We start from the raw sequence: 13,076 nt of genomic DNA, 5'->3' as shown, positions 1-13,076 counted from the left end.
GTGGTGGGGTTTGTTTGGGGGGGGGGGGGGGGGGGCTGAGCTATCCGACAGGGGGACTTGAGCTCGTAGGCCCAAGCTGAAGGAAGGGTTTTAGAGGGTGTTCCCCCTCCCAAATGAGATTTTCAAAAGGAGAGGAACCTCTGGATGGCCAGAAATGACATTCTCAGGCTGTGACATGCATGTGTTGACTTGGCATGGGCCTATTTTTATATTCTTTTTAGTCCGACTGCCCGACGAGCTCTGTCCGGTGGTGTGGGGGGGGGGGCTTGACCTGTCCGGTGGGGGTTTAAGCCCCTGCTGTCCCCCCGCTGGCGCCGCCACTTTTCCTAAGCCTCATAAAGAGGCTTAGGAAAGCATCATTCTCATCCTGTAAGTGGCGAATGTACTTGCTGTTGGATGTGAGGGAAATACATTTTAAAAAAAGAGATGTAAAACAGTGGTTTCAGAAAAAAAGTGGTGGCAGACTATAAACGTATCGGCAGCATTTGACGTATATGAAGAGGAAGCGGTCACTGTCGGTCACAAGATAAAAGAAGTGGTGTGATCTTATTGAAAATCATGAATTTGAAACATTTCAAGAATTGCACCTTATATTGTTGTCCCTTTTTACTCAAGGAATGTGTACATACGTTGATCAATAAAACTAATTGGAATAATAATGATCGAAACAAGCTCTGTAAGTTGAACGTTGATCAACCCAATGGCTGAAAGGTTTTTAACTAAACACCAACTTTAAGGCAGACTGATTTTTTTAATAAACCGTTTAACAATTAAAACATTATATATATATATATATATATATATATATATATATATATAATCATAAATGATTTATATAATAGGTTAGTATTATATTATATATATAATTATATAGGCCTAGTTGTTATTTCATTATAATTGAAAATAGTATCAAAGCTCCTTGATACCTTTAACTGAGAAAATCCTAGTTTAATATTATATCGGAGATGTTGCACTCTGTAATTGTATTATGTTTGATGAATATTCGACTGCCTTGTTGTGTAACATACATAGGTCATATCAAAGCTTGATATTTCATTCAATATTCCCACTGAACTGTAATAGTTAAAACTACTGCTAATATATGCCTACATAGTGCAAATAATGCTAATGTATAGTTTGTATACATATTTTGAGATTTTTAAAAAGTATTTACCTAATAGACAATAAAGTACATATTGGACCACTCATATTATAGAGGCGGTACCTTAAAAGAGTTAGGACACAATAGTAAAAAAGTAGTGTTTCAGCCTGGCGACCAAATGGTGGTCCAATAAAAGAGGTTCCTTAATAGAAATGGCCTAATTTACAGTATTACTATTGGAAATCACAAGTGCCACAACTATATTTTTAAACAATTAACAAAAGAACAACACAACACGTACAACAGTCAAAAACACTAAAAAAACAAAAAAAAACAAAACCAATTGGAAATACTAGTCAAAAGAAGCGAGACTTGAGTACACATTTGAAAACATTGGGATCAGAAATGTCCCTAGGTTCAGTTGGGAGATTATTTCAGAGTCTATTATAAAATCCACCCTCAGGAGATACTGTAATTCAGTAAACTATAACAATATAACACAGTAAAAGAATATTGCCTTCCAAATTAGAGAAATATAGAGAAGAATAATGAACAATCCTACTCGGCTTACTCAAACTGCGACGCAACAAGGAATGTTGAGACTATAGCAGATGCAGAATAATATTGTATATTTATAGTCAATGAGACTATGAAACATTTGTTAAGAATGTGACGTCAGCCACCATGATTAAATTGACAACAAACATTGAGTGATTGCGACTATGCAGTATCTTCTCTTGTTTATAATACAGTAATACTCGTTAGATTGCCTACGTACTGCTGACTCTACAACAAATGTGTTCGCTTATAATATTTGTGCGCTGATAGAATGAACCTAAATGTATGCTCAAGCAAGATGCAAAAATATATCATCCTGAGCTGTTTATTCCCGTGATTGGATGTGAAGCAAACCGTGAACTGCTTTCTGAAAATAATATGCAGCCTTCATAGTGTGTTGTCCATTCTCGTAATATGCAAATGCCGTCAAGAAGAAGACTTTCGTCAGTTTTGTAGCTTGGCTTTGCACGTCAGCGATGATACATAGATGCGATTATTCCGGGCTAATTATTGATTCTGAATTAGCAGTCTTTCGTATATTAAGGGATTGAATATTTCTCTTGGGATCATTATAAAATGTCAATTTTGAAACAACTACAGTCTATTCAGAATTACATACACCTAACATCATTATCATTCAGAAAGATACGTAACAATTTGAAATGTATTGTACGATGCGATATTTAAATACACTAATAGAGTACACATTATTATTATTATTATTATTATTATTATTATTATTATTATTATTATTATTATTATTATTATTATTATTATTATTATAATTATTATTATTATTATTATTATTATTATTATTATTATTACCATTATTATTGTAATATATTCACTTTCTTATATTTTATTTATACATAAGAAAGTAAATGAATTAACTTTTTTTATATTTGATTCATATATTCATTTTTCTTTACTGTTTTAACTATATATAGGCCTATATACATATATATATACTTCCTATATATATATATATATATATTGTGTTCCTTGTAATGAAACAAAGATGTGAAATATAGATTGATAGATTGATTGACTGATTGATTGCCTCTGCTGACGATGATGATGATAATGAATGTCACTGGAAATAAACAATAAATAAATACAATTAATTAAAATTAATAAATAAATGCAATGATAATAGAACATTAATATTATTGAAACATTATTATCTTTGCATTTAGTAAATATTACATGACAGAATGCATAAATTATTACAATTACACAATGTAAATTGTTTGACAAAATCGAAAGAAAACTGGTATTTTCTTCTTTGTCTGTAGGTTTTGAATAAAAGAAATGTATATCACTTCACTCATAATGATGTTCCAATCAACCGGGTAAGAAGAAGTGCTGACGTCAGCGAGCCACTTGAGAGCCATCCGATGGTAAGTGACAGCATCATATCCAATCTAGGTAACGTAATCAAAGAGATTGAACAAATAAAAATACATAATTATGATTTTACACTTTTATACGGCTTCAAACAACGACGATTCAGTGGTATATCTGTGCGGAAGAGGGTAAACTCGACAATTTGTTTCAAATATATTAAATCAAGATAAGCGATTTTATGTAAACCAGGCTTACTATTGACATTACTAACAGAAAGCTATGAAGGATGTAGTTTATTGGTATTATTGATTCTAGGGGGCGATATTATATGATATGATTTTAGCAACTCATTGCATTTCATTGCTAACCTTGATATTGTTTGTTTGGTATATTTTCCCATTTTTTTTTGCCATTCATAGGTCAAAAGTGTTGTTCAGCTGACTGGATTCAAGCGAACGAAGCGAGGATTTGTCGACTTCCTAGATAACAAATTTGAAAGGCAATCTTCCAAAAGCGTTATACCAACGCCAAAATCGGAACTACCATTTAATGATCCCCTGTTTAAAAAACAGTGGTTTCTTGTAAGTTTGAATAACATCTTATTTGTTTCATTATAGTTAACTAGCATAGGCCCTACTGTAATACTGAGAAATTTGACAAAGTATGAACTTAACCTCCATTAGTACTCGAACCAACGACTTTTACTGATAAAAAGTTTACTTTGAAAGGTTATACTCGATACGATCATAACATAATTTGTTTCTAAGCCTGTTTAATAGAGAGGAATAATGAAATGAATTCATTTATAGATTATATTATTATAGAATATATGTATTATATGTATATATATACGCCTATGTATGTATGTCTATATATATGTATATATAGGCCTATACATACATATATATATATATATATATGACACTTACGTGTTTTATCATATATATATATATCATATATTATATCTATTATATATATTATATATATTACACTTGTTTTATCATATATATATTATATATATTACTATTACGTGTTTTATTATATATATATATATAAAAGCATATACATGTATATAAAAGAGAGAGATTCATGTGTGTATAACCAGGTTAAATTTTAAATGTCATTTAAGTTAAATGACATAGCTTGAGAGGTTCAACAGAAACCATTGTAAATCATATAAGCAAAAAATCGATAATGTATATGTTTGTCCTTCTTAAACAATCCTCCTCGCATAAAACCTACAGTATTCATTTTCCCAAGCTAAGAATCAATTTCATGTCGGCCCACTGCCTAGCTTTGCTCAAGTGGAGTTTAGCCATTAACGGCATTAATGGCATGTTTATAGTAATATGTGCACTGAATTGCTAAACATCTTGATTGGATTTACATGTATAACTCATAATTTATTAAACGATATAAGGCATTATTTTTTCTGTAAATTTAAAAAAGACTATTTTTATTGTGTTACTGCGTAAATGGCTTTAAAGACGATACATTTTTAGAAGTGAACAATAAACATCCCATATATTAAAAGGGATTGGCCAGAGTGTGGCGGAGTGAATGGATGGATAGATAGATGGAGGAAGGTACCGGTAGGGAAGAAGGGGGTGGATTGGTGGGTGGTGGATGGATGTGGTGGGTGTGTGTAGAACTCATAATTTTTAAAGGATAAATAAAGAAAGCAATAAGTAAATGAATGAACGACTAATGAATTATTATTATTATTATTATTATTATTATTATTATTATTATTATTATTATTATTATTATTATTGTTATTATTATTATTATTATTACGGTATAGAATTATTATTATTACAGTATAGTATTATTGTTATTATTATTATTATTATTATTATTATTATTATTATTATTATTATTATTATTATTATTATTGTATGTTGTTAGTGTTATCATCATCATTATATTAATAAGACAGCGGCTTTTTTTACACCAGTCTTAAACGAATTCCTAATTCTGATTCGATGCGTATGGATTGGATTAAGACAATAACATCCAATAAAAACCATAAATTCGTTTAGGACTGTTTTAACAATAGCCCTGCCTAGTATTATTAATACACAAGCTAATGAATAAATAAATACATGGTTATATATTTTTTCAGTTATTTAACAAATATTTTGCATTCGATATAGTTGAATCCATTTTTAGGTGTAATTGACATTATATATAGGCCTATTGTTTTATTTTTTTTTATAATCGTTTCAAAATATTTTATTAGGTTTGTGCAGGTAACAAAATACTATATTCAACTAACATAAATTATGTCTCTAAAGGGCTGTTATTTCAAATGTGTGTTAGATACGTGAATATGCGTACGAGTAAGTATGAGAGGTACAGACGTTTAAGAGATATTCACATTTCAATTTATTACAGCTAAATGACGGTCAAGCTGATGGCAAACCAGGTCTGGATCTAAACGTGCTGGAGGCATGGGATCGCGGCCATTTTGGAGAAGGCATAACTATAGCCATCATGGACGATGGTATGCAATAATAATAATAATAATAATAATAATAATAATAATAATAATAATAAAGCACTAATAATAATAATAAAGCATTAATAATAATAATAATAATTGATTGATTGATTGATTGATTGATTAATTTCACAATAAACCTTCAGATTGATTTGTCGGGTGATGCTCTGTTCTCGGATGACCGGCAATTTGCTTTAAGCCGGGTCATTCTACCGAATCCTGTATTTTAGGCATAGGGCCTATGCATATTTTTTTTAAACGCCAGGTCGACAGGGTGAATCACTGGTCGCTTTTAGAATTAAATGGTCTCAGCTATGCTGATGATATGGTGCTGTTAGCGCCCATTTTTCAGGTTTGCAGTCACTTGTGGATGTAAGTCAAATATGCTCATGAAAATGACATTGTTCATAAGGAATCTATGTTTATGCTGTTTTGCCCAAGAGTACGGAAACTAATTGGCAATCCTATAACGTGTTTAAATGGTGTTGAATTAAGATACTATAAGTCTCCGACTTACCTTGGAGCAGATAATTTGTTGCAATCTTATTGACGAAGTTGATATTAGACGCCAGTATAGATCGTTATGCATTCAAGCTTAATTTGCATATTGCAATAAGTTATATTAGCTTTCAACTTTAAAAACGCGAAAAAATCGTCGCCAATTAATGGACGTTTTAATAATGACATTCCTATAGTTCTTTCCTATCGACCAACCGTTACATTTACTTTCAGCAAATTTTTAAGATTCTCGTAATCATTGCAATGTTTCACATGATTCTTTTGAAATAAGTATAATTGAAATAAATCAAGTTTTTGAAGGGTTTTTTTTTCTATTTTTTTTCTAAATCTTTTATCTGAAACATATTGAAACAGCCAGATGATATCAATTTAAAATGTACACATTATCCATACTACTTTATATGTTGCTAATTTTAATAGTCTAGTACGGTTACATATATTTCAGCCCCTGTCGTTGTGGAATGTTGTGAACATGAAGTCACTATACGCGCCTGTTTACCGTATATTACGGTGGATAGGTAGTCGTGGAACACGCCCATAAGAAATTAAGCACAAAGACGCTGCGAGACCATTACCTTCATATCTTTGCTTTTAACACGTGTGGTATTTTCTTCACTTATCAGGTATCGACTACCTCCATCCAGACATTGCACCCAACTATAACGCAGAGGCTAGTTACGATTTTAGTAACGATGATCCATTCCCATATCCCCGTTACACTAACGACTGGTTCAATAGGTAAACGTTTTAACAAATTTCGTTTCTAAAGTTGGAAGAACAAAACGGTTTAGTCGTGTTAGTCTGCTACAGAATAATATAAGAAATGACAACAGCACGTTTAAGACTAGCAGTAAAATTTAAAATTTATTGGTTCTATCTTTCGTCGACACAGTGGACTTCATCAGAATACTGTGAGCCAATAAATTAAAAATTTTACAGTTAGTCTTAAAAGTGCTGTTGTCATTTCTTATATTTCAGAAGTTAATACATTAGAGATAGTGCGTGTGTGTGTCTGTCTACCGCAGGAAGATTAAATCGCGACCGGTGCACACAGCTGATTGTCCCTCGTGAACTTAGCTTCCTCATATAAACCCATGGGCTCCTGTTAAAATTAGAAACTGGAGACCGTTTTCAATAAGAAATCTTAGTTTTGAAGAACAGATAATATCCGATTAAGGCCTACTACTCTGGAGGCTTTTGTCATCCAAATAACGGAAGCAGAACTAACCCTGATAACTGTCCTCTGGCACTGGGAGAACTTTAAGGAGCTTTAGCAAATAAAGATCAAATAAAGATCTGCGATGCAGACAGATTTTAAGAATTTCTTTTCACGTATCAATTATTTTAGCATTAACAAAATGATTAGTCGGGTTTGTATCAAAATGCTGTATAAGGTTAGGAGTGAATGTATTTTGTAGACAGTTGTACAATTTGTTGTACAGTATAAAAAAAGCCAATTTAATGGAAGAGTAATGATCGTGATTTCTACAACTATAAGGAGATTAAGGAAGACGTGAACATTTCTGCGCTTGCCGCAGTTATTATGCTTGATTTACCCATTACTAAATTAATGACTACATAGAGTTAGCCAACATTTTTCTTTCTAAGATCATTAGCTCCCAAGTGTATTTTTGGACATGTCATTTGGAAGTTTTTAAAATGTAACACTGTCAGGAAATTCTTATCCAAATCGCAATATTATTCTTACATAATGTAACCGATTTTTTCCATGACACTTTTAGTAGTGGTTGTTGATGGCTGTAGATAGTCTCGATCAATATGCATCAGCTTTTTAAAAATATTTTATAAATTATCTTCTTTATTTTCATCTTTTCATTATGTTCTCCAGAATTTTTTTCCAAATGAATATCATATGATATGTCTAAACTAACGTTTTATTTTAATTGTAACGATTAGTAATGGTCAACAGAAAAACACAAAGTGATGTCTTGTTTAATATATATTTACTTTGTTGATCTTATTTTATTACCCGCACTGTAGCCATGGAACCCGTTGTGCAGGAGAGGTCTCGGCGGTTGCAGATAACGGCATATGCGGTGTCGGTGTGGCATACAAATCAAAGGTTGCAGGTAGGATTATTGTTGTGTTAAAATTGTCATTGAAGACATCAGAACCAGAATGGTCTGAGTTAAAAATAATTTTAACATCACTGTCCTTGCCGCCGTCGGTGTTGTTGTTGTAATAGCTCGGTTATGTTGTAGTCGCTATGTTCTTATATAATATAATATGTTTGCCTGCTAATCTTATAAAACTAATTACTTGTCGAGGAGAGTATTTTCATAATATTTCATTACTGTTTCGTTTCTTCACATGAAAATCGTAACATTTCGTTTCATAGGTATTCGTATGTTGGATCAACCGTATATGACTGATTTAATCGAAGCATCATCAATGAGTTTCAAGCCACAGATGATTGACATATATAGTGCTAGTTGGGGTCCACAAGATGACGGAAGAACCGTCGACGGTCCCCGAGACTTGACTCTAGACGCCATTGCTGACGGCGTCAACAAAGTAAGATTACAATCACAGAGTAATGCAAGAGGTCCGACTGCCTGATTTTGTATGCCCACAATGGAACGCTAAAAAGTACTGCCACGAGGTAGGGGACGCTCTATTTGAATTCAAATAGAGTTCGCTCGAACTGGTTTTTTAAGGACACGTCCCTTCGTGGCAGTACTTTTTGAAATTGGATTACGTTTCAACAAAACCACGAGAGTCGGTCCTCTTGCACTAATACTCTTTGGTACAATGTAATATCTCACATACTTTAGGATTTAAAATTCAATATTTGTAATTACTAGGCCTAATATATCTAATATTAAGCAACGGTGTGTATGCTGGATGCTGATTTTTTCCCCCAACAAGCCATAACACACAGCGCTAGCGATGTTCACATCACTACGGACCAGATACGATGAGTAAATATTTGATTGTATTTGAAGAACTTGCAATGCATATTTGATAGGCATTCGTCAAAGTACTATACTAATTGCTTATTAACCATTTTCTAATTATATTGAGTTACGTCCGACCACGCCCACTTTGCTCTCGTTTTGGACTTCGCCCCCCCCCCCCAATCGGTGACCTCGGACCACTCGTCGGGCAAATCTTGTCGCCACCCCTACATTAATGTCGATCATTAAGAACAATTAAAATATAATCTTGAACCTTACTATAATTAAAAATAGGGGCGCGATGGAAAGGGCAGCATCTTTGTGTGGGCGTCCGGTGACGGAGGACCGGACGACGATTGCAATTGTGACGGATACGCTTCTAGTATGTGGACGATCTCTATCAATTCGGCTATAAACGATGGTCGGACTGCCCTCTACGATGAATCATGTTCCTCAACATTGGCCTCTACTTTCAGCAACGGACGCAATAGGCACCCTGAGGCAGGCGTGGTACGTACAAAATGCACATAGCTGACAATTGATAATAATTATTAAATATTTTTTGTGACATATTGCAATATTTAAAAAAAAAAATATTCAAATCATTATATGTGTTCTCAGATGACGCAAACATAAAATAATCTGTTGTCACTTTCTATTACTATTATGTTGACATTGTATTGTATTGTTTGTATATACATTGGATATAGTATATAATATTATATAAAATATTATCAGATTAGAGCTGTTAACTTATATATATATAATATATATTGAATTGAATTATTTTGAAATGCTTACAAATTCAAATTATATTTAGTACACTAAATAATTTGATTTTCAATTATATATTCATATAGTTATGAATTATGATTATTATTATACATATTGTAGGCAACAACTGATCTGTATGGAAACTGCACATTGTCTCACTCTGGAACATCAGCCGCAGCGCCTGAAGCAGCGGGTGTCTTCGCTCTTGCATTGTCAGCAAAGTAAGTCTAAAATGAGTGGTTCTTAAAACTAAATCCGATGTAAATGTCAAATGATAAACACACAGTTTGATTGGTCTCTCCTCATTGTTATTTGCCATCATTCAGGTCTCCATCTAATTAAAGAACCCTCATATTAGAAACCGCCTCCATTCAAAGACCACATTTCTGCAGGTTCCCAGATAGACAAGATAAACTATTCTTTATCTATTTGATAGTTACTTTTCTAATTAAAGAGCAAACCTGCATAAGACCAGGAAACACCTGTCCTAAAAGTGGAATGACTATTATCCGTGGGGCGGGCGGGTGTGTGCGCGCGTGTAAGTGAGCGTACTTTAAATCTTAGCCATTTTTTAAAGAAAATAAATGCACCCCATCATAATCTTAAAAAGCACAGATTAGTTGCTTTTTTTCTATTTTTTTTTTAATAAAATGTAATTTATATTACCGATACCAATTTAAATCTCTCGTTGTTAATAGTCGAAACTTGACATGGCGTGACTTACAACATTTGACTGTGTTGTCATCTGACCGAAAGCAACTGTACGATGAAGTGTACCAGTGGCAATGTAATGGCGTGGGACTTCAGTTCAATCATCTTTTTGGCTTCGGAGTCCTTGATGCCGGGAAGATGGTCAAAATGGCGGAAACATGGAAAACGGTGCCTGAACGATTTCACTGCACCGGCGCTTCATACAACGGGAAAAGGTAAGATCTGCAATGTATTGTATTATTGGCACGATCATTTAAAGTAGCGTGTTTCATAGATTCAAATGAATTAAGTTACAAAAGGTAAACGAGTTTAGAATGAAATTGTGTTTAGATTTAATTTCCAATTGTTGCACTTCTCTTTAAAGCCAGCTTAAATGTCACCAAATCTGTGTTGTTTGCATTAACCTAAATATTTAATGATCTGGCCTTTGCGAACAAGCGGAAGCGAATCGTTTTCAAAAATTAATACCATTTTGAAATTATGAAATAACAATGGTGCCTACCAGCACACCGTCAATTAGTGTTAGATAGTTTTATTGGTAAATTGCATTTACTCTGTTTATACTTATGAAGGAATATCGAATAACTGGGAACACTTGATAACTATTATTTATTTTTTTTCCCTAACAGTGAAATCCCAAATATACGTGACGGCCCTCTAGTTCTGTCACTTACGACCGACGGCTGCAAAGATCAGGAGAACGCCATTAACTATTTGGAACACGTCCAGGCTATAATAACATTAAACTCTTCTCGCCGAGGAGACGTCGTCATTAATCTGATCTCACCAATGGGAACGAAGAGCATGCTTCTTAGCACTAGACCACGTGACGATGACAATATTGTCGGCTTTCAGAGCTGGCCTTTCATGACGACTCACACGTGGGGAGAAGATCCTATAGGTGAGTGGACACTGGAAATATCGATGAACGGCAATCCAATCCAACATGGAACACTCATAGCATGGACTTTGGTTTTGCACGGCACCAGGGAGGCTCCTTACATCGATGAAGCAAAGGCAAAATCCACCTGCAAGAATGTCGATAAAGATTCAACAGAAGTAGCAGACGCTGGAGAAACCAATGATGACAACGCCTTAACTAAGAAAGAAATTCCGGATGATTTACCAGCTTCAGACGCTAAAATCAAATCAGACGACATCAAGAACCATCTGTTTTATGATGAACTGGAGAATATCGACTCGTCGTACATCACAGTCGACGACAGTGAATCATTTGATGAATTCTCATACATGAGTCGATATCCCGTCAACCTCGACTCAGAGGAGTCTTTGGACGAGACGGTGGAACTGCCAGAAAATGAACTATGGGAAGATGACGAAGAGTTGAAAGAGATCATTCGTGATATCTTAAACCAGAATGAGTGGCATACGCTAAATCACCGGGGCCGTTCACGTCCGTACTATAGGATATGACTTGAAAATTATATTTCTTTTATGTAATTCCTCTACCTTGAATTTTACAATTGATCCGTTATCACATGTCAGGTCTGCATGCAAATAACTAATTATCATCTAATTACCAATACCATAATGATCCATTTTCAAGCCCGGATTTTTAATCTAGGGTACAATAGGCCTATACAATTTCTGAGACCCAGCAGACAATGTTTGCCGTTTGATCAGACGTCGGTAATCCGACTTCAAATCAACATTGTAAACCCTGGCACACACTGCGTCGTACGACGGGTCATACGACCGTCAGCTGACGAATCAATCCGCTCTCCATGCTTGCTTGAAGATGCAACGCCGTCTGCTGGTTATCGAGGCAGAATGAGCGATTTGTCCTTGCATACTTTCCCTTGCGCGCGCCTCTCGTCGCGTTGCGTTCCATATCGAATCACATGGTGCAGTGTGAGCCGGGCTTAAGACACACGATTGGTTTGATCTCACACAAAATCTATCAAACCAAGATAAAAACACTACCCAACAAAATGTGGTGCCTGAGTGGGTGGGGTAAATCGTCTTAATGTTTACGTGTTCTTTGCTCATTCGTCAGATATTTTAATGAGATATATTTTTGTTAGAAATAAAGTTCGGGAAATCTGTGAAATAATCTTAAAGATTACCATATCAAGGCTAGGTTTAATGTGCGAATATAATTAGTGATACATATTATCTGTTAATATAATTTATTGCCTTTGGGCTAATTTATAGTGGTGTGTTGATATGTATATATTATACAAAATATAATATATCCGCAGTGATGTAATTTCAGAGAATATTGTATATTGTTAAAAGTGTTAAGCTTTGAGGTAGTCGGTGGTGTGCATTGATCAGATTTAGATCAGTATTATCTGTAATCTGTTTTTATTGTTTTATTCAGATTAAACTGCATTGAAAAAAAACAGTTAAATATCAAATCTTAATAACATGTCTATACGTCAATAGTCCTTTATAATTCTAGGACAACAAACAGGTTGCTCCTTAATTTACACCGTGTACTGTGTTGTACACATAGATATTCAGGTAATGAGAGAGCCCCTTTAATTGAAAATTATTTAGAATAAATAAACAAAAACCAAAGAGAGAGTGTGGAAGAATGAGAAAATGTGCTGTTTTCGATATTCTACATTGATTCATAAAAGTGTATGCTTAAAAGGGTTAGGCCTATTAATGTAGGATA

At 34.0% G+C, this 13,076-nt stretch overlaps 1 protein-coding gene across 1 annotated transcript in view; it reads left to right on the top strand.

The window, feature by feature from the left end:
• LOC117105634 (neuroendocrine convertase 2-like) overlaps window positions 1–12,798 on the top strand; it is a 20,409-nt gene extending 7,611 nt beyond the window's left edge. Inside the window, exons 2-11 of the mRNA XM_033246811.1 lie at window positions 2,956–3,060; window positions 3,427–3,588; window positions 5,405–5,513; window positions 6,653–6,767; window positions 8,031–8,119; window positions 8,389–8,564; window positions 9,242–9,457; window positions 9,842–9,942; window positions 10,420–10,647; window positions 11,062–12,798. Coding sequence (XP_033102702.1) covers window positions 2,956–3,060; window positions 3,427–3,588; window positions 5,405–5,513; window positions 6,653–6,767; window positions 8,031–8,119; window positions 8,389–8,564; window positions 9,242–9,457; window positions 9,842–9,942; window positions 10,420–10,647; window positions 11,062–11,866 — 2,106 coding nt within the window. The 3' untranslated portion in view covers window positions 11,867–12,798. The remainder of the gene's footprint in view (window positions 1–2,955; window positions 3,061–3,426; window positions 3,589–5,404; window positions 5,514–6,652; window positions 6,768–8,030; window positions 8,120–8,388; window positions 8,565–9,241; window positions 9,458–9,841; window positions 9,943–10,419; window positions 10,648–11,061) is intronic.
• Window positions 12,799–13,076: the final 278 nt, after the last annotated feature.

The sequence above is a fragment of the Anneissia japonica genome, unplaced genomic scaffold, assembly GCF_011630105.1.
Source record: "Anneissia japonica isolate Jap-2015-1 unplaced genomic scaffold, ASM1163010v1 scaffold287754_len4335492_cov202, whole genome shotgun sequence".
Taxonomy (NCBI): domain Eukaryota; kingdom Metazoa; phylum Echinodermata; class Crinoidea; order Comatulida; family Comatulidae; genus Anneissia; species Anneissia japonica.
The sequence above is the reverse complement of the archived record's forward strand: the minus strand, read 5'-3'. Positions and strand labels throughout refer to the sequence as shown.